Here is a 23,216-nt window from a genome sequence, read left to right on the forward strand (position 1 = left end):
GCACGGCTGAAACCTATCTCTAAGCTATACATGCACAATTGGACGTATCCGGGTTCGTCAAATTGCGCGCATTTGTTTATCTCGCAGTGAATCTTTAATGGAGAACAAAGAGCATGTGAAGGCCAACATTTGATGTCGTCATGTTCATTTACAAATATGATTGCTGTTCAAAAGTACACTAATTGCGTTTTTAAATAAAAAATAAGCATCGCTCTGTGAAAAGGGGGTTACTGCATGTGCATAAAGTGTTGTCCCAGATAAGCCTATGTAGTCCGCACAGGCTAATCAGGAACGACACTTTTATGTTTATTGTATTTTTCGTTTAAAGGGAGACTCTTCTTGACAAAAATCCAGTTGATGCGGACAGTTTCGTGCCTGATTTGCCTGTGCGGACTGCATAGGCTAATCTGGGACGACACTTTACGCACATGTATTTAACACTGTCTTCAGAGCGAGGCTCAAATGTAAGGTAAATATTTGTTTTTACGAGAAATAGTCTTGAGATCCGTTGCGTGTGAACTAATGTACGAGAAATACCAACAGTCTTGAGATCCGTTGAGTGTGAACTAATGTACGAGAAATACCAACAGTCTTGAGATCCGTTGAGTGTGAACTAATGTACGATAAATACCAACAGTCTTGCGATCCGTTGAGTGTGAACTAATGTACGAGAAATACCAACAGTCTTGAGATCCGTTGAGTGTGAACCAATGTACGAGAAGTACCAACAGTCTTGAGATCCGTTGAGTGTGAACTAATGTACGAGAAATACTAACAGTCTTGAGATCCGTTGAGTGTGAACTAATGTACGAGAAATACCAACAGTCTTGAGATCCGTTGAGTGTGAACTAATGTACGATGCGATAACCAGAATGTTAAAAACAAGCATCACTCATCGGACATACAAATGGACCGCGCTCTGTGAAAAGGGGGTTTTATGCATGCGCGTAAATTGGATTTCCGTCAAGAAAAGTCTTACTTTTAACAAAAATACAATTAAAGCGGAAAGTGTTGTCCCTCATTTGTGCCGAAACTAAGCGCACATGTATTAAACTCCCTTTCCACAGAGCGAGGCTCAAATCTAAAACAATGAAATCTTAGCCAGTTAGACCAATTTTAACACGATTGTATATGTGCACTTTAGTATAGTACTTGAAGAAATACTAGTGCTAAATTAAGCTGCATCATTCAGAAACAATGATTTGTTTGTCAAAATTGCATTAATATCACGTTTAAACAAACACGTGCAGTTTGGGTTGACACGTATTTGCATTAATCTTAACTATAAAAAAAATCGACTTTGTGTGCTGATATACTCACATTGTTTTTCTTGCTTCATTATAAAAGACACTTTGCGTATACTAGTAGTGTAAGGGTTTATACATTTCACTGTCTATAGCAGAAGTATTCCGCTGACTTACGTTTGTTTTATTTTTATGTTGTTTGCAATTTAAATTGTACAATAGTTATTTTAAAGTGAAACTCCCAACTTAAAAAATAGTCTTCGACATTGGTAACATTTTTGTCTTTTATTGACCATGTATGACTCTTACAGATGTAAATATGTGAACAGGAGGACAATCGTATTTATTATAGGGACTTGTTCACGTTTTTGGTAAGTTGACAAAATTATGAAAAAAAAAGGTTTCATATTTGCAAATGTTCGGTGTAGTTATGTTTTTTTGCAAGGAAACGGTATACTGAATATTTACCATGCCCTAAAATATCCATTATATTCAATTTTTAACGATTTAAAAACGTTACAAACGCGAAACGATTGAATAATTTGGAGAGTTCTGTTGTGTTCGTTATATTTTGTGACATTACGAGGATTGCTTATACAAAGTATAAAATACAATTCGCACTATATCAGCAAGGATGGCCGAGAGGTTTAGACTTTTACTCCAAGTGTCAGTGTGCATTACTTTTTTAATGATGTATTTTTTTTAAATATATATATTGGAGCTCTTTAGTTCCTATGTTCAAAATGATCAATTTAAAGCATTTAATGACACACTCCAAAACATGCAAAATCTGTGAACAAGTCCCTTTAATACTGCACTACTCACGTTATTGTTTCAGATGATTCTCGCACTCGCCATGTCGTTCTTGGCTGTCGCATAGCCATGAACATTTGGGAACTCCCGGAAGACGTCATGTGTCACGTGACCACTGAGCGAGGTCTTGATTGGTTAGAATATACAAAACGGTGCACAACAAGAAATACGAGACCGACCGGGCAAAAGTTTTCAGGTACGATTTTAGTGCCTATTTGGAACAACACTATGGGCCGTGCTGTGTGTAAAGGGGGTTTAATGCATGTGTGTAAAGAGTCGTCCCAGATTAGCCTGTGCAGTCCGCACAGGCTAAGCATGGACGATACTTCCGCTTTTATGATATTTTTAGCTTATAGAAAGTTTCTTTTTAGAAAAAACCCAGTTAAGACGGAAAGTGTCGTCCCTGATAAGCCTGTGCGGACTGCACAGGCTAATCTGGGACGACACTTTACGCATATGCATTGAATCACCTTTTCACAGATATATATATAGCTCATATATAACTTTCTACGTGTATATCACGCTCGCATCCTTTTTGTATGGCATTTAAGACCGCCGCTGAAGCATACACGGTGGAAGAGAACAAACTTACGTCACATTTGTGGCGTGTTCTGAGAAAACTGGGCAAAATGCTTGTGCGTAAAGTGTCATCCCAGATTAGCCTGTGCAGTCCGCACAGGTAAATCCGGGACGACACTTTCCGCCTAAACTGGATTTTCGCTAAGAAAAGACATCATTTAAACCAAAAATTCCATAAAAGCGGAAATGGTCGTCCCTGATTAGCCTGTGCGGACTGCACAGGCTAATCTGAGATGACAATTTACGTTCAAGCATTTTGCCAAGTTTTCTCAGAACACGCCACATTTTAGAACGATTTGCTGCAATTGTGTAAGTTTTTTTTTAATTATACGTTATTTATATATAAATTAGATACATTTAAAGAAACTTAGATGTGACACGCAATATTTATAGGGACACGAAATTAACGTTACATGTAGTAGACACTACGCATGTGAGATAAAATAATTATGGTTTGAAAAAACCCACTGGAGAACCGGACAAAGTCATTATATGTTACACAGTATATTAATATTGGATATGGACCGCTCTGTGATAAAGGGGTTTAATGCATATGCGTAAAGTGTTGTCCCACGTCCTAAACCCCCTTTTCTCAGAGCGCGTCTCATATATTTTGTTTACTCATTTCAAACGAAACTTGATTACACTTTTAACAAGCGCTGTATTTTGCAATACTAAATCGCCTGAATCAATTGGCTATTCATAAAGTAATTGAGTCGCGCTTTGTGAAAAAGGGGTTTAATGCATGCGCATAAAGTGTCGTCCCAGATAACCCTGTGTAGTCCAAACAGGCCAATCAGGGACGACACTTTCTGTGTTTATGATATTTTTCGTTTAAAAAAAGTCTCTTCTTAGCAAAACGCCAGTTTAGGCAAAAAGTGTCGTTTCTCATTAGCCTGTGCGGACTGCACGTGCTTATCTGGGATGACATATTACGCACATAAAACCCCCTTTTCTCAGAGCTGGCTCGTATATTTTTTTACTCAATTCAAAAGCAACTTGTGGACTCTCTAAAACAAACGCTGCATTGTTTGAAAACTAAATTGCTTGCGTCAATTGGCCGTTCATAAAGTTATTCTTAATCCAACAATCACGGAAACAATAGTGTTACCAAATCACTCAAACTCACTTATGACGGTCATATCCTCGAAGGTGGCCGATCATTGATACCTAATCCGGAAAAAACAATCGCTAGTTCGATGAGCTCTTTGCTCACTGCTATGATTGATAATAACTTTCATACGCACAAACTCTTTGGATTAAACTTAATCGAAAGCTGGGGTTTCAATTGAAGAGATAAAGACCCAATACCCACGCCGATTTGTCAAATCTTTGCGCTGCGGTTGATAAAAACCCGGATCTGGTGGATTTATAAAACTCGGAGACAAAAAACAATCACCACCGTATTTTGGATACCCATCGTTGTGCAAAATGAGCGTAAGTACATGTGAGTCTCGCTCTGTGAAAAGGGGATTTAGTGCATGTGCGTAAATTGACGTACCAGATTAGCCTGTGCAGTCCGCACAGGCTAATCAGGGACGATACATTCCGATTTTATGATATTTTTCGTTTACAGAACAGTCTCTAATTAGCAAAAAATCCAGTTTGGGCGAAAAGTGTCGTCCCTGTTTAGTCTGTGCGGACTGCACAGGCTAATATTGGACGACACTTTACGCACATGCATTAAAATCCCTTTTCACATAGCGATACTCATATTTAATGAGCAAGTTGCAAATAAGATATGGAAAATATACTCAAATATAAAAGAGTTTAATAATAATGCAGTTATATAGATCAAAATAACTAAAGAAAATAACTACTGCAATATTAAAGCATGATACAATCTTAAGTGAAACCTATACCTTCTGTAACGTAGGTGGTACAAGTTTTTATCGTCTCCTCGATATGTCTGGCTGGCGTTTGTGCGATGATGTATTGGGAAGTTCCCGATGACGTCATGAGTCATGTGACTGCCGAGCTGGACTTGCAATGGATAGAATACAAGAAGGTGCACAACAAGACATACGAAGGCGTTAAGGATGAGGTGGTCAGGTAAACATCGTTTTAGTATAAACCTATTTATTTATTTCGATTGCATCGAAAGCCTAAGGCTTATTGAAACGTTCTCGAGTCCATTTCCTGGGACTAGAACCAGTACTTGGTGTCTATGGGGGAGATCTTAAGAAGACTCCCACAGTGGGGATCAACTCGTGAGCACCCGGTCGCTAGGTGGACTTCATATCCACTACGCCACGGCGACATTCATCGTTTTAATAGAACCTATTATTTAATTTACAGTTCAAAGCTTTTGTTTACCAAACCATTTTCTGACATATTATATATTTTCTAAGAGCGCTTTATTATTTATTTTTTATATCTGTTTTGCAAACAGCTCTCAAGCACGCATTCCTGTTTATCTTTAACATACATTCCACGTATTATTCCAGCCCCAAACGATGGAACCGATCCATTTTATGTATATATTTAAACAATAATTGACGCTTTATTTTAATTCGCATGCTTTTGTCCGAAGTATTTCGTTCTATAGCCGTAGATATACTATCGCAGTTTTTCATGTGTGTTAAGTCGGCCAGTTTTTTGTTAAATAATCCATATATTTCAATAACACGTTGCAATGTTAAGAATTGGCCGTTGTAATGGAACACTCAACAGAGCTTCTTATTTAAAGTAAGACTTTTCAAGTATCATAATAGTTACATTTTGCACTTTGGTCGTTATACATATTTGGTTTGAAACAAAAAGACAAAAACGGAGGGATAGTCAAGCGTAAATATGTGAACGTATCCATTTGATATTTTGTATAACCTTTTTTTCAATGTGTGCATAATTCAAAAGAAACACGCTATTTCAATCTGTAAAAATGTAAAATATGACATCACACATTCTGTCACTTTAGTTTCTGTGTTGAGCTGTTCTCTGGGCAAACCGGGTATATGAATGTGCGGAATGTGCCGTTCAGATTAGCCAGTGCGGAATGTGCACCCGGCAGGCTAATCAGGAACGACACTTTCCTCCTTGTCTGGATTTTCGTTTCGAAGATATGACCTTTAAATGAAAAACTCCATAAAAGCGGAAAGAGTCGTCCCCGGTTTGCCTGTGTGGACTAGGCCAAGCTAAGCAAGTACGACTCGCTACGCACATGCGTTAAGCCCAGTTTTCCCAATTTGCTGTTCAAATTTATTCAAAACAAACACGCTAACGTTATTTAGTTTAATGTGTAAAAATAAAATTTCATGAAAATTAAGATATTGGTAATAACACGTTTCGTCAATTTAGTTTCAACGTTTGATATGAGCATCGCTCTGTGAAAGGGGGTTAGATGCATGTTCGTAAAGTGTCGTCATATATAAGCCTGTGCAGTCGCACAAGCTAATCAGGGACGACACTTTTCGCTTTTTATTGTATTTTCGTTTAAAGGAAGTCTCTCCTTGACGAAAATTCAGTTAGGCCGGAAAGTGTCGTCTCTGATTAGCCTGTGCCTCACTGCACAGGCTCATCTGGGACGACACTTTACGACCATGCATTACACCCCCTTTTAACCGAGCGATGCTCATATGTTCCTCAATAGACGGCTGTACTGGGAGGACACTTTGCGGTTCATTCGCGACCACAACCTCCGCTATGACAGGGGAGAGGTGTCGTACACAGTCGGAGAGAATCAGTTCGCTGACATGGTAGGATGATAAAAATATGTATAGTGGGCTATTCATTAGTTTAAACATATTTTAACATCAGCTCGATTGTATTGAAATCATAAGGCTGATTTGAAACGTTCTCGAAACGACTAGCACCAGTACTCAGTGTCTATCGGGGAGAACGCTCCCACAGTGGGGATCGAACCCGTGATCTCCCGGTCGCTAGGCGGACACCATATCCAGCACGCCACGGCGAATTTGTGTGGGATATACATTGTAATAAATATGTTATACTATTTTACATAGTGTTCTAGTATATGCTTGTATCGATTTTGTAATACCTATTCACATTGTTGTCAACATTTAATTAAACATTACATTATGAGGAGCAGTTTTCGACACAACCGTTGTATGTTTACTCATCCAAACTTCGGACAGTGTTAACCTCTCCTGGCTGGTCGGTTTACGGTAATTACTGAATTAGCATGTAAAATTACGCCATATATGGAAGAACGTCTAGTTGCATTTTTATCTTGCTGAATTCAAATTAACCCGTGAAATTATCAACATAATTCAACCGGTTATGTATGGTGCACGTACACGTAAAATATCTGACATCTGAATTTAAGTGGCCAATTTATTGTTGTTTTTTTTATCGCGTTTACCCGTAAACCCTTTGAGCGCTGGAACTAGATTTTGAAGGCCTTTGCAAACAGTTTGGATCCAGATGAGACGCCACAGAACGTTTGCTACTCTGATAGTATTCTTTAAAAAAGATCAAAGAAAATGCTAATTTTAAAAATTCAGCAGACGACATTTTAGCAGAATACAAATTTCCCAGCATGCAAAGGGTTAATATAATGTGTAAGTAAGCTCGCTAAGGCTCATAAATATCTTTAAAACATGAACTCGTTTAATATAATTAAAACAATATATGTGTGTTTATAATGCCTTAGAAAACATGTTGTCTGCTCCCAGTATGTAGTGTTAATATATGGTTCGCCCTTTGAGAAAAGAGGGTTTAATGAATGTTCGTTAAGCGTCGTCCCATATTAGCCTGTGCAGTTCGCACAGGTTAATCAGGGACGACACTTTCCGCCTAAACTGAATATTTAATAAGAAGAGACTGTCTTTAAACGAAAACTATCATAGCAGCGAAAAGTGTCATCCCTTATAAGCCTATGCGAACTGCACAGGCTGATCAGGGACGACACTTTATGCGCGTGCATTAGACCCCATTTTCACAGAGCGCGGTTCATATTATTTCTAATTGATAGTGGTGTTTTAATGAACTGGTTTCATTCAGGATGTTGAGTCGAACAGTCCCACTTAGCAACGGAAGAGCATAACTCATTTTGAAATGGTGTAGTTGTAGACGTATATAAATGATCATAGAAATCATTTGATTTGATTCAGAAATACTGAAATATGTTGTGTGTATACGATTGTTGATTTCTTTCTCTATAAGCCCCTAATACCAAATCATCGAGAAGACGATGCCCCGGGGTCTCATCGTGCCCGAGGAGGGAGTGGAAGTCTACCCGGATGCTCTGACAGAGCCCGACCCTAACGCCGATTTGGAAATCGATTGGAGACAAAAGGGGGTGGTAACACCCGTCAAAAGCCAGGTATCTTACAAAGGACCCACTATGTAGCGGTATATTTCAATCACCTAATTATGTTCGCAGTGGTGTAATGGATTTGATTCCCGCTTAGCGACCGGAAGGTCACGGGTTCGATCCCCAGTGTGAGAGCGTCCTCCCCCCCCCAAGGACACCAAGTACTGGTTGGAAACGTACCTACCCTGGAAACGGACTCGAGAGCGTTTCAATAAGCCTAAGGCGTTTTATACAATCGAGCTTAAATAAATAGGTTTAAACTAATAACCTGTTATATGTGCTATAATCCATATATGCATAAAAGTAACTTAAAAGGAGCATATATCGTTTTGATCAATTTGTTCTTACGAATATGCCAACCGCATTGTTTAAATGTACACTTATATAAAATGGCATTCAAGAAACGCAATGCAACAACATATTTTATTAAGACACACGCATGCTTTGTTTGTTTTTCGAATTTTGTGTTGTCATTTCTACTGTGATGGAAAAAAAGTATTTTGTTTGGCATATCGAGAACTTCCAAGTTTTTTTTATAATTATGTACAAACTCAATTGCAGATATGCACTTTTATTTAAATAGAAAAAAAATTATTTTGAAGAGGCAAGCACAAAATTTATTTATAAAGTCCCAAAGTTTACAAATGTTAAACAATAATTCAAATTAAATGTACTTTTTAAGATGTCTGATAAACGTTTGAAAGAAAAAATACAATAAACAGGCAAATCAAATTTATTTCCAGATAATAAAAGCGATTTCGCATATATTAAACACATGTTACCGCTTATTTCGGAATGAATATTTTGACTTATGAAATTTGAACTTCAGTGGTTCCCTTTTATAGTCTGCTTCGTTGTCATTCTGGAATTGAGCTTCGCTCTGTGAAAAGGGGGTTTAATGCTTGTGCGTATAGTGTCGTCCCGGATTAGCCTGTGTGTTCCGCACTTTACGCTTGTGTGGTATTTTCTGTTTAAACAACGTCTCTTATTAGCAAAAATCCAGTTTAGACGAAAAGTGTCGTTCCTGATTAGCTTGAGCGGACTGCAAATGAGTTAAACCCCCTTTTCACAGAGCGGGGCTCAATTCTATTGTGTGATCTGACTGTTATCTTGTCATTTCATAAGTGTGCCGTCTTTTCCGGCTCTCACGTTGTATTTCAGAATGGTTATCTCGTGATTGTAACATAAACATTTCTTGACTACTAATTTGCCATTTTTATAACATAAATATTTCTTGACTTCTTATTTGCCATTTTTATAAGATAAACATTTCTTGACTTCTTATTTGCAATTTTTATAACATAAACATTTATTGAGTTCTAATTTGCCATTTTTATAACATAAACATTTTTTGACTACTAATTTGCCATTTTTATAACATAAACATGTATTGACTACTAATTTGCCATTTTTATAACATAAACATTTATTGAATACTAATTTGCAATTTCATAACTTGTTGTCAATTTAATACAAGTACATTGTTTTTGGTTTCTGTTTTGTAAGTGAAAGCCTAATTCATTTGGTTTAAACATCATTAATTAAGATAGTTTAAACATGGGATGTGAATCACATGCATACAATAACGAAAAAGAAAACAAGTTACTTAAAAGTTATATGAATTCTTCTCCATATATGTTCTTAGTGCGTTTAAGAATTTAGCACACGTAACCAGTTAAATAAATTAAAATTGGAAGGGAGTGGTACAGCGTTTGTACATTGAAGTGTGCACGAAGTGATAAAACATATCTTTGAGCCGCGCTGTGTGAAAAGGGGGTTAAATGCATTTGCGTAAAATGTCGTCCCAGATTAGCCTGTGCAGTCCGCACAGGCTAATCAGGGACGACACTTTCCACATGAACTAGATTTTCGTCTAGAAGAGATCTTCCTTTAAACGAAAATACAATAACAGCGGAAAGTGTTGTCCCTGATTAGCCTGTGCGTACTGCACAGGCTAATCTGGGACGACAATTTACGCATATGCATTAAATCCCCTTTCCACAGAACGAGGCTCATATATTTAGATATATCATAGATAGAGAAGGAAGTAATACTGAGAAGGAAGACGAAGAACAGTAACGGAAGAAGGACACTCGACAACATCACATATAGTTGGCTGTTTCATTCATATGTATGTCCTTGTCACTTTGTTTCTATTTCAAAAAAAAAATCGTGTACATATTCTACCTTTATTTATAGGATCTAAGCGATTTTTTTACCCAATTTGTACCGTACCAATTGGAAAAAAAGCTCGAAAAAAACACTTAAAATTGGGAATATTCATGTCGTGAAATCTTAGCAATTATGGGTCTTTTAAATTGCTTGGTACAATTTGAACGAGCCAATTCAAATATTCATCTACATGCATTTTGGCTTAAAATATTCAGTATCAGTGCTCATTGTATTTGTTCACTTGCCGATACTGCTCTATTTGAACAAACTTGACGAGATTGTCCTTCCTTTTGGTCAGTTTTTAGACGGAAATTTGGGAATTTTTTGTAGTTTTTCTTCAATTGTGAAAGTACCTTTCACGGGTACTTTATAAAGAAGGCAAAACATCGGTGAATCTGTATGTTGTACTTTCAAGACCACGATGGCGTCATTTCAGTGTACCACGTGTGGCTCTTCGTGTACATATTATACAGTTTTCTATGCGATCTGTACGTCGTACTTTCAAGACCACGATGCACTCTGGATCAGCATCCGATTTATTGCATAAATCAGTATCTATCAGTACCTATCTAGCGGAGGATTCCGGAGATAGTCGATGCATCACGATTGACTACGATGACGTCATTTCAGGGCCAGTGCGGCTCGTGTTGGGCGTTCTCCGCCCTCGGATCCCTGGAGGCGATTACGAAAAAAAACAAGGGGAGGACAACTGATCTGTCCGAGCAGAACCTCGTGGACTGCGCGGACCAAAGATACGGTACTGTAACGTAGGGCTTAAAGGGAGTTCACTGATGTTGGCATGTTTTGAAGTGTGTCAATAAATGCTGTTAAGTAATTGACTGTCATATGCGAAGTATTTGTATTGTGTTCTTCATAATAATATATAAGTGTCTTCAATTACTTTATATTAGATCATATTACTATTCTTAATTATTGAATAATTTAAAACGTACATACGGATAGTGTTGATCCGCCAATGATAAACATAACATTTCAAGGTTAATATCATATAAGGCAACTAAGTGTGAGGTGGTTAACAGAACAAAACAGAACGGAGCAGAACAGAACAGAACAAAACAGATTTATTTAAGCATTTACAGCTCATCGTAAAAACAAACGACAACAATAAAGCAATGATAGATAAATGCACATGCTCCAAATAACAACACATTTTAAGGCATTTTAATAAATATGTGATTTTTGTGACAATGAAATATGTAAGAGAAGGCTCAATATTTTTTTAACAAAGTAAGGTGAATGATTGAGGAAAAAAATATGCAGTTTGATATTAACAATTCGTGTTATATTAGGCAACTTAGTGTGAGGGTGTATATATATGGCGTAACAACGCGTCAATATATGTCACTCTTTATGCAATACCACTCTCACAGTTCTCTCCCTTTTTCACTTTTTGTTATCAAAAGTATGTCCCTTGCTGCACATAAAGCTTTAACTTAAATATGTATGTCAACATGACAGGAAACTGGAAATGTAAAGGGGGCTGGATGAACAACGCCTTTAACTACATCCGGGATGCCAAGGGAGTTGATAATGAGCAGTGCTATCCGTATTCGGGCTGGGTACGTGCTTGTTTGTTTTTTTTACTTATTATTATTATTATTATTATTATTATTATTATTAGTAGTAGTAGTAGTAGTAGTAGAAGAAGTAGTAGTAGTAGTAGTAGTAGTAGTAGTAGTAGTAGTAGTAGTAGTAGTAGTAGTAGTAGTAGTAGTAGTAGTAGTAGTAGTGGTAGTAGTAGTACTAGTAGTAGTAGTAGTAGTAGTAGTAGAAGTAGTAGTAGTAGTAGTAGTAGTAGTAGTAGTAGTAGTAGTAGTAGTAGTAGTAGTAGTAGTAGTAGTAGTAGTAGTAGTAGTAGTAGTAGTAGTAGTAGTAGTAGTCGTAGTAGTAGTAGTAGTAGTAGTAGTAGTAGTAGTAGTAGTAGTAGTAGTAGTAGTAGTAGTAGTAGTAGTAGTAGTAGTAGTAGTAGTAGTAGTAGTAGTAGTAGTAGTAGTAGTAGTAGTAGTAGTAGTAGTAGTAGTAGTAGTAGTAGTAGTAGTAGTAGTAGTAGTAGTAGTAGTAGTAGAAGTATTTAATTATTATTATTACTTTTTTTTTAATAAATTGTATTACAATACTGCAAACAAACACATATACAAATGCATATGCAACACATCTAAACTCCTACGTCATCTATATAGTCATAGATAATGATATGCAACGAAATGAGCATAGTAAAGTGGAAAAATCCCCTACCTTTACCATACAAGAAAGACATACCTTTTTCCACATTTTTTGTTTTGCCCAATACATGGATCCAATATTTGATTGCTTTGAATTATTTTAGACAGCGGTTTTACGCGTTCTAGCCATTGATTGCGTTTACTTGTATTTGTATTCTTACATTACTATTTTATGTTATGTGGTTATACATATTAACGAGACAGAAAATAGTGTGTACATGTATATGTGTGTATATGAAAGCATGAAGGCGATATACTTAAGTCTGAATAAACTGTCTGACTGTCTGTCTATCCGTCTTGTGTAGGAAAGCAGTTGCAGACACAGGAAAGATTGCATCGGGGCGACAATTAGCGGATACCAGAATGTGGGCAAGTCCGAGCATTCCCAGGCCAGCTCCCTATCCAGGGTAGGACCAGTCACCGTGGCCGCTGACTGCAACGATCGGGGCTTCCAGTGAGCATGCTATAAGCATTTTGTTCTTTCACTTATCTCCTTTTTTGTCAAGAAAGGAATTTAAGGCATACACAATGATAACAACCAATTGGTACCTTTGCTCATGACCATTACATGACAATTATGAAGTAAACGGTTTTTGTGTGTTGTTCCTATTGGTTGTAACCATCATGCTATGGCCTCAGATAAATGATCTTCCTATTGCCGTTGAATCTAATATTTAAAATTGATATGTATTTTTTCAATTGATTAATTGATAATTGAAATAGTAACGAACAAAATTGCATATTCGTCTGCAGGTATTATAGAAGCGGCATTTATTACAATCCCCGCTGCAACGGAAACCATCCGAATCACGCCATGGTCTCTGTTGGTTACGGAAGCACCTCTGGAAACTACTGGATCATCAAAAACAGGCACGTACAGATACAAAGGAATCTGGTCGCTCTCTGAGAAAATGGTGTTTAATAGATGTGCGTAAAGTGTCGTCCAAGATTAGCCTGTTCAGTCCGGAATCAAGGACAACACTTTGCGCTTAAACTGGATTTTTGCGAAGAAGATACTTTATTTAAATGAAAACTATCATACAAGCGGAACGTGTTGTCCCTGATAAGCCTGTTCGGACTGCACAGGCTAATCTGGGAAGACACTTTACGCACATGCACTAAACCCCCTTTTCACAGAGCGCGGCTCGATTATATTTTATCCATATAGCCTCGATACATTAAATGTTCGTCCTATATGTAAGTTATGGTAACTTTGATAATGCGGTAACCATTATATTAAAGTCACTATAACGCTCAAAATCAACGAAAATTACGTTAAGTATTAAGTGTGGCCACAAATAAATAAAAACGAGCATTTTGTATCAACACAAATCTAAGTAATCATACCACATCTAGCGTTGAAATTTTGGCTATTGCTATAAGGAACACTGATTGTTAAGGTGTTAACTTTATTTTACGAAATACTTAACGAAATTTTCGTTGATTTTGAGCGTTATAGTGACTTTAATAACAATCATCTTTACATTAATGATATTTAAGTTCTATTGCTGATTATGCCTTTTCCTGCATTATTCTTTTTTCAGACACCTCGAGAACTTGGCAAATGATATTTGATGGTTTTAAACTGAAAAATGGCCGCAAAAATAGTTTTTGAATCTATCCTTGATTACTTCACATAGTTGATTTCAATTTTCATCACCTCAAATCATTTGTTTGCATGGAATATTCAAGTGTAATAGATCAAATGTGTTTATTATTCATTACGACATATTAATATTTCTACAACATTGTGAGAGTATGCGACTAAGATATTGTTGATAAATCTGTGTGCGTATTCTTAAAATCCGGATTTGTGGATGTTACCGGAATACATATATGAATAAAGTAGATCCTCTGAGTAAACGAGGTTTAATGTATATTCGTAGTGTCGTGCCAGATTAGCCTCTGTATTCCAAACAGGCTAATCAGGGACGACATTTACCGCCTTAACTTAATTCTCCGCAATAATAGTTTTCCTTTCAACGAAAAATACAATAAAAGTGGAAAGTCTCGTGCCTGATTATCCTGTGCGGCCTGCATAGTCTAATCTGGGACGATATTTTACGCACATGCATTAAACCCCGTTTGGTCGGAGCGAGGCTCATATATATGTATACATGACGTTCATTTCAGTTGGGGAACCACGTGGGGTGACAAGGGATACATCTTCATGACCAAGGACAAGGGAGACACCTGCGGGCTGAGCAAGTTCGCAAGCTACCCGACAGTTTAAACGCTCCAGTCAGCTACAAAACACTATAAGCTTTACAGTCAGCTATAGTCGGTTTTTGTCAACGGTTATTTGTTGATGACGTACTCTCAGCTATAGTCCGTTTTTCTCAACTGTCATTTGTTTATGACGTAATTTCAGCTGTAGTCCGTTTTTCTCAATTGCCATTTTTTTATGATGTATAGTCAGCTATAGTCCGTTTTTAAAGCTTTTGGGAAAAAGCTCAATTTTAGTGATAATATAAAAAAAACACTATGGCTATAAGATATGTTGGAGTAACTTGAATTGATTTCATCAATGTACAATTTCAATAAACATTTTCACAAAAATAAGACAAAACTAGATTAAAATTGTTTGAACAAAAAGTGTTTTACCAATTGACAGAAGACAATTAATCAAACAGGGAGGACAATGAGGTTTGGGGTGGGAAGCAGGGATTGGTGGATACAGAATATTAGCCACACCTGTGAAAACAGGGCTTAACGCATGTGTGTTAAGTGTCGTCCCTGCGCAGTTTGCACAGGCTAATCTTGGACTACACTTTCCGCGTGCACTGAATTGTTTCTTTAAAGAAAGACTTTTCTTGTTGTTTTTTTTAGTTCTAATTAGAAATGTCGGCACTGATTAGCCTGTGCGGACTTCACAGGTAATCTGGGATGACACTTTACACACCTGCACTGAGTCCCGGAGCAAGGCAAAAATTAAGATTTAAGTCGAAGGTTCATACCTTTAGCTGGACAAAAGACTACATCTGATGATACAGAGTCATCGTCATCATCGTAATCTTCAGCATCAATGTTGGCGCCACCTTGGGAGCTGTCCACTTCAAATTCTGCGTCACACACGGAGCTGTGGGTTCTGTCTAGTGTGTAATACCTGCAGCAGGAGGAGAAAATGAGCGTAAAGTGTCATCCGCACAGTCTTAGCAGGAACTCCGCAGTTATTGAATTTTGTGTTTAAAGGAAGTATTGTCTAAACAAAAATGGAGTTTAGGCGGAAAGTGTCATCCCTGGTTAGCCTGTGCAGACCATTTTTATTTCTCAAGTAGGGGTCATAAAAAGGTCTATTATCACTAAGAAACTATCTTGCAAAACGTGCGGTTTTCCCCTAAAACCTGACCTAATTCTAGGATTTTCCAGAAATATTTCCCTGAAAATGAGGACAAAAGTTAAAAAAGGCTATGACTAAACAAGATCATGGACAGGCTCCATAGTAAAATTTTTATCTTATGTGGGGAAAGTTTTGTGAAGATTTAGTGAAAGTAAATAAGACAAGAGAGCTCCAACGGCGAACTTTGCAATTTTTTTTATTAACATAGGGTACTAGCATTGAAGTACCATTTAGCTGGTTATCAAACAAGGCCTTCATTTTAGTTAACAAACACTTCCAGAAAGATTGGTGAAGATTTTATGGACACTTAATGTAGGAGTAAGAGAGTGGAAATGCCGAATTTCAAGTATTTTTTATAAATAAAGGACAATAAATCTGTAGTGCATGATGCAAATTGGCTGGTAATTACCAAACTTTGCCTCCATTTTATGTAACAAGAGGGCCAGGATGGCCCTAGATCGCTCACCTGTGAAATGAGCTTACCCAGTGGCATGATTTGAACAATCTTTGTCACATATAAAATATCAAAGCTGCGTGCTTTGAGGTTAAAGATAAACAAGGTTTTTTAAGCTTTGACCTGGTCCATGTTTTTCAACGGACCGGAACCACGTTTGAACTCAACCAACATATCATTAAGACAAACATTTTGACAAAGTTACATGAAGATTGGGCATGAAATGTGACTTCTACAGTGCATATATACAGTTTACCAGGTTTTTCTTTTTATTTGACCTAGTGACCTAGTTTTTGACCCAGCATGGCCCAGTTTCAAACTTGATTAAGGTATCATTGGGACAAATCTTCTGATCTTCTGACAAAGATTCATGAAGATCGGACAAGAAATGTGGCCCCTAGAGTGTTTACAAGGTTTCTCTATAGCAACATAAGGAAAACTGTCCCGCCCACTGGCGGCCATGTTTTTCAACGGACCAAAACCACTTTTGAACTCAACCAACATATCATTAAGACAAACATTTTGAAAAAGTTACATGAAGATTGGGCATGAAATGTGACTTCTACAGTGTTGACAAGTTTTTTCTTTTTTTTGACCTTGTTACCTTGTTTTTTAACCCAGCATGACCCAGTTTCAAACTCGATCGAGGTATCATTGGGACAAACCTTCTGATCAAGTTTCATGAAGATCGGACAAGAAATGTGGCCTCTAGAGTGTTTACAATGTTTCTCTATAGCCAAATAAGGAAAACTGTCCCGCCCACTGGCGGCCATGTTTTTCAACGGACCGGAACCACTTTTGAAGTCAAGCAACATAGCATTAAGACAAACATTTTGACAATGTTACATGAAGATTGTCCATGAAATGTGACTTCTACAGTGTTTGCAAGGTTTTTCTTGTTTTTGACCTAGTGACCTAGTTTTTGACCCAGTTTCGAACTCGATTGAGGTATCATTGGGACTAATATTCTGACCAAGTTTCATGAAGATCGGACAAGAACTGTGCCCTCTAGAGTGTTAACAAGGTCCTTCTTTTTTTGACCTAGTGACCTAGTTTTTGATCCAGCATGACCCAGTTTCGAATTCGATCAAGGTATCATTTCGCCTAATCTTCTGACCAAGTTTCATGAAGATCAAAAAAGAAATATGACCTCTAGAGTGTTTACAAACCAATGTTTACAGACGGAAGGACGAACGGACAGACGATGGACTAAGACCGATCCCAAAAGCTCACCTGAGCAATCAGGTGAGCTAAAAAATTATATCGAGAAATTTTGGTGAAGATTCTATAAAAACCGTTAGACTAAAAAAGAGGAAAGCCGCCTCGCTTATCTGGTTTTCCATAACACGTGCTGTCAAAATTGTAAATTAAACAAAATGGAAACAAGTCCAAGTAGTTCCCGCAGTTCAATTAAGGGAAAAAAAACATTATCACTCGAGAAATTCTTGTCACCATCCTGTCATCATTTCTATCAGGCACATAACCAATTGTCAATATTGCCGATAACAAAACTACAAAAACCATAACATATGAGTCTTGCTCTAAGAAAATAGGGTTTAATGCATGTGCGTAAAGTGTCGTCTCAGATTAGCCTATGCAGTCAGTTAAACGAAAAATACAATACAGTTTTTTTCCCCTTTTTGGGAAGATAGCCCATGGCTTTGGAATTGGAAATTGTATCGGCATTTTCAAGAAATTGGGAAAATAAATTCAGTAGCCTTCTTTGGTAGCACTTTTGTACAACCGTATATATTGATATAACTCTGTATAATAATTCAAATTAAAAGATCAAAATCATATAAATCATTATTATGTACTTTGTTACATGTTATTGAAATACAATTATGATAAAATAATCATTTTTTTGAATTGTTTTTTTTCCAAATTTTGGGAAAAAGTATACCTTTTGCCATTGGGAACATAGCCGTTATTCGGCTATAAAATCCAGCAAAAATAAACCCTGCAATAAAAGCGGAAAGTGTGGTCCCTGCATGATTTGCCTGTGCGGACTGCACAGGCTAATCTGAATGACTATTTACGCACAAGCATTAAACCCCTTTTTCTCTGAGTTGACTCATTTTTGTTTTTGAACAAATGACTCATACCTGTGATCGTTGGCTGCGACGCGACTATTAAATGAACACAGAGACTTTACTGCTTCTTTGTCCACGAGGTTTAGGGGCTCCCAGTCACCAAGCTTTGGCTTCATTGCAGAAAGCTGAAGAATCAAAAACAATCCTAAATGAGCTTCATTCTGAGAAAACTGGGCAGAATGCATGTGCGTAAAGTGTCACCCACTTTTGTGCAGTCCGCACAAGCTAATCAGGGACGAAACTTTCCGCCTACACTTAATTTTTGTTTAGAAGAGACCTTCTTGAAACAAAAGTTGTTGTTAAAGCAGAAAGCGGTGTCTCTGATTAGCCTGTTATCATCAGTGTTATGACTGCACTGACTAATCAGGGATGACACTTAACGCACATGCATTCTGCCCAGTTTTCCCAGACCAAGCTTGGCTCTAACTGTTTGCTTTGTTTGTTGTTATTTTTTCAACAATGGCTTACTGCAAATAAAATGGGTAATTAGTGTGGTTATTTTACATTTAACAGTAAAAGTATAATATAATTTTCATCTAATGAAGTAAATAGATAAATCACTGGTTGCTGTTGAGATTCAATAGTTGTAAATTGGAACTCAGTTAAAACTGTTTTTTCCAATAGTTAACATGTGGTACAAATAACAAGATGTCTGTCGGCAACATCTTGAGCCCATTATCAATAATGCCTGTAATTATTTTACAAGCTGCATCATTCACATGTTTAACTTTTGGCCTTCAGAGTGACCCTTGACCTTTCGCCAAAGGGGTAACTTTCCTTCTCCAAATTGTGAACATTTTTGGTAAAACTGTTCATAATTGCATGATGAATAATGAAGTTACAGTCTGGACAAGCTGTTTTAATAACAATCAACTTAACCTCTGACCTTTAATTTTGACCTTGACCTCTGAGGAACAGCGACAGATTTTCAACCCACACATTATCTTCTCCTAGTTGACATTTTCGTATTTTTTTTATCTTACATGACAAATAATGAAGTTAAGATCCGGATTTTTTTTATATAAAACTGCATGATAAATGACAAAAAACATCTCCAAACAAGATGTATTATGGCCAAATTTGACCTTTGACCTCTAAGTGCGACCTTGACCTTGTAATAGACGCAGTCTTATGATGGTGAATATTTGTGGTAAGATATTTTGAAATTGAAAGATGAAATTTTTGAATAAACAGTCTTAACAAGCTCAGATGCACAAACGCATCAAACACTTTTTGACCTTTCACCTCAAAAAGTGACCTCGAAATATGAGATAAGGAGAAGGTTTCTACACACAACATGCTGTGAACGTTTGTGGCAAGTTGATTTTAAATAGCACCTTGAATGACAAAGTCACAGTCCTGACAAGCTCAGAAGCACATACACTCAATCATTGTGACTGCAGCTTCCCACAAGCGAGCTCCAAAAAAAATACCAAAATCCACAGAGTTAAGTATCAACACAGAGACAACCTCAAATCTTTGTAGATTGGTGATGATTTATGTGAGACAAGTGAATAACAGTAACAACGAGTTTGAAACATGGAGATAAGTTGAGATCCAAAAATGGATACTACATGTATACCAAAATATATATATTTTGTTAATTTTGTAGAACAAAGCAGTTTAAATGCAAGTGATATGTACATGTATTGTCATTTTCCACCATTAATATTTATATTCAAATAGAATGCAACAATATGTTCAACGTAGACACGGTATTTATTCATAATAAATATAAATATTTCCTTTACTGTCAGGAGGTAATTCAAAAAGCAAATAGAGTCTGTTCACAAACGAGGCCAAATGGCCAAATTGAAATATTTATATAAAAGGGCACTTTTTTGTACTTAGTAAGCTTAAAAGCTTGTAACAGAGTTAAGAATACTGCTTATGACGCATGTGGTAATATGTAGCACGTTTTTATTATAACGTTATACAAATTTGAAGGTGAAAAAAAGGCTAAACATACTCATAAAAATAATTGTTATCATAAGATTATAAAAATTGAACAAACAGAACTTCCTATCATAATTATCATCATCATCATCATCAGACGGACCGATAGACGGACGATCGGACGGGCAGACAGACACCCATGGTGAATAGAATGTAAACCCAGTGTGCACCCACCCTTAATTATAATAATCCTTTGTTGATTCAGAATAATAAATTTACAGACATTATGCATCCTTTATACATATTTTGATTCAGTGAAGATTATTCAAATTTTAATTAAAATTGTGAGTGTAAACTAATAAACTATGTAAGAATGTACTTTGATAAATTCTCACGATAATTTGATTGTCTGTTAATACAAGAATCTTTCCGACATACTATTAGGTTTATTCTGCAAATTAATTCCTTACCTTCAGAGTTCAGTTTGTAATTTGTTGAAGAAAAGAAAATCTAGTAATTATTCTAGAATATTAATGCACCAACAGCAATCCACACACCATACTACCACAAACAGAACATTATAATGCACTTGTTCAACATGACACACACAGTTTCAGTGAAATTTATCCACTGAAGATAAAACTTAAGTTCATGCACAGTTCATTAAGAATCATTAATCATGAACTTTTCTTTATGTCAATAGACAAAACATTTTTTATTTTTTTCACTATTTAAATGGAAAAATCAAATGAAAATCTTATGTAACTAGTTAAATAACAACAATCTTTTCCATCTTACATTTTACCAACATTTTTGTCAGAGCGAACATACTGCATGAATTATCATCATGCTATATTATAGTTTTTGAACCAATATTCAGATAACAGTCAGTTACACTGTAGTGGATGGTTAGATCTAAAGGCCAACAATTGGAAGCTTATTCTTAAAAGAATAGAAAAACGTGGTGACTCACTTAGCCGGCTAGTAACATGTTGTATGTGGATATATGCAAATAGGGTATTGATAATGATCCTTTCAGGCCAAGAAAGAAAAACTATGCTTTCTCTGATCAGGACAGAATAATATATCTCTCCTGTCCTAGCAATACAGATTGAAAATAAAATAATTTGCTTGTTAACTTGCTTACATGTTCATTTGCTGGCTTTCTTTCTAATGAGATTATCCATTTTCCGAACTGAATTGCATGGCTTCTGCTTAACGGCAAATTTCACAAAAATCAGGACCACAACTTTTTTCCCCGGACCCGTTTTTGATTAAACATCAAACTTTAATTACTTTCATATTATCACTTCAAATATGTTCATTAAGTTTGCTGAAGATATGATCACAACTTTACAAGTTTTGTGAATCTGATCACAACCTTAAAATGAAAAAGTTTGGTTACTATAAAGGTCTGACAAAAACTGTCGAATGTAGAAAGTTTCAAAGTTTATACCAGATCGTAATTGAAATTAAAATATCTTAGCTTAGGAACCATAGAACAACCAGGAATAATAATTTTCAACAATTCCAGGGCCATAATTATTAAATTAATTAGTTGAATAGAAAAGTGGTTTTCTAACCCAACACCAAACATTAAAGCAATACATCACCATCAATTTTGATGGATGGCTGTGACTAATTTATTTATAAATGTGAAATAGGGCCATAATGGAATAATGGTGCATAATTCATTAGTTGAACACAATACATATATTTATAGGAAGCCTATGGTCTATCTTGGCCAAGTTAAATAAATAAAAGCAATTGTGACACATTCTGATTGTACAAATATATGTTTTAACCTCAAACATATAGTTTTTGCTTGACCTTGGATGCAACAGCTGCAGGCATATGTTACTAACAGTATAATCCAGTGCATCAGTGTATTATGCAGAATTTAATAGACAGTTTATTGATATTTCACATGCATGTATACATTTAGCACATTTAACACAGTCCAAGTATTGTGTGGTGCTATTTCTGTATTGGCATTTTACTGGCTTTCAATTCGTTTTTCTTTTTTATTCTAGGCGTAATAAAAAAACATGTTTGTTTCCAGGTACCCGACCGACCGTGTCAATGTACCCCTAACTGCATTTTTTTTATATAAAAAAACAACAACAAAAAAACAAAAACAAAACGCGAGTGAACAACAACAACTATATTGTTTTACACTATTCGGTCGCAATTTAGATAGCAAACGGCCCGAACATTATACCACATGTACGCCATTGTTAGGACTTGTACAGGAAGTTGGTAAATCGAAACTAATTGTCCTTTCTCGGAAAAATCCAAAATAATAAATAATTCGTTGTTTCCAAGCTAAGGTCGAGTTATTACAGCCATTCGACTCAACTTGTGTAAAACACGTGTTCAATTACCCGTTTAGCTTCACCTCCGTTCTCTGAAAAAGATAAGAAGGCTGAGCTAAGCACGTGCTTTTGCAAAACTAGACGATTGCCATCGAGTAACAAACACGCTTTGTTTAGCGGGTTGATAGCTAAACAAAGGAAGCCAATTTGTCGGCGAGAACGGTGTTGATTAATGGCTTCAGACAGAAAGCGGCTTTCCTTTGATGACATCAAACTGTCCGTTCACACAGATTGCAAATCTTCGCGCTACTTTTAATAATGGCATTGATGCTTGTACATGTAAAAAATCACCTGCTAACATGAAAACTTTGGATTAAATTATCAAGATAAAAACATGTTGAAAACCGTGATTATATTAATTGGTTAGTATCAATTAAAAGACCATGTTTTGTTGGTCATAAATCAACAAGTTTTCTATACAACAATATTACCGGGGGAATGGAGAGATCTTAGTTGAATTTCATTAAAAAATTTCATTGACGACCTCAAAAGTCGAGACTGTAATTTTAATCAAATTTTGGAGGTAAAAAATCTCGACTTATGACTGCGTTTTTACGGTAATTATAAAAACCGATCGTTCCCGCGATGCGAAGTTTGACAGTTTCGCGTTCGTTTTTATGTACACGTTTCAGTGTTTTATTAAATGAAATCGTAACCTCCAGTTTGAAACAGTACTTGATTATCTCAATAAGGTCATTATCTGTAATATATTGAAATGGTTTGTGCATAACT

General features: G+C 36.4%; 1 protein-coding gene across 1 annotated transcript; it reads left to right on the plus strand.

Annotated features, from left to right (window-relative positions):
* The first annotated feature begins 4,047 nt into the window (after nt 1-4,047).
* LOC127839807 (procathepsin L-like) lies at nt 4,048-14,631 on the plus strand. Its single transcript, XM_052368193.1, has 9 exons — nt 4,048-4,073; nt 4,513-4,688; nt 6,226-6,331; nt 7,783-7,920; nt 10,714-10,840; nt 11,563-11,663; nt 12,632-12,780; nt 13,080-13,196; nt 14,460-14,631. The coding sequence occupies exons 1-9, from the start codon at nt 4,068-4,070 to the stop codon at nt 14,557-14,559; spliced, it is 1,020 nt and encodes a 339-aa protein (XP_052224153.1). The 5' UTR covers nt 4,048-4,067; the 3' UTR covers nt 14,560-14,631.
* The last annotated feature ends 8,585 nt before the right edge of the window (nt 14,632-23,216 follow it).

The sequence above is a fragment of the Dreissena polymorpha genome, chromosome 7, assembly GCF_020536995.1.
Source record: "Dreissena polymorpha isolate Duluth1 chromosome 7, UMN_Dpol_1.0, whole genome shotgun sequence".
Lineage (NCBI taxonomy): Eukaryota > Metazoa > Mollusca > Bivalvia > Myida > Dreissenidae > Dreissena > Dreissena polymorpha.

Bases quoted from the DNA above. Each gene is read 5' to 3' on its own strand.
- LOC127839807 (XM_052368193.1), top strand. The intron at 11,664-12,631 runs GTACGTGCTTGT...CGTCTTGTGTAG, and splicing joins GCTATCCGTATTCGGGCTGG to GAAAGCAGTTGCAGACACAG. The intron at 13,197-14,459 runs GCACGTACAGAT...CGTTCATTTCAG, and splicing joins TACTGGATCATCAAAAACAG to TTGGGGAACCACGTGGGGTG.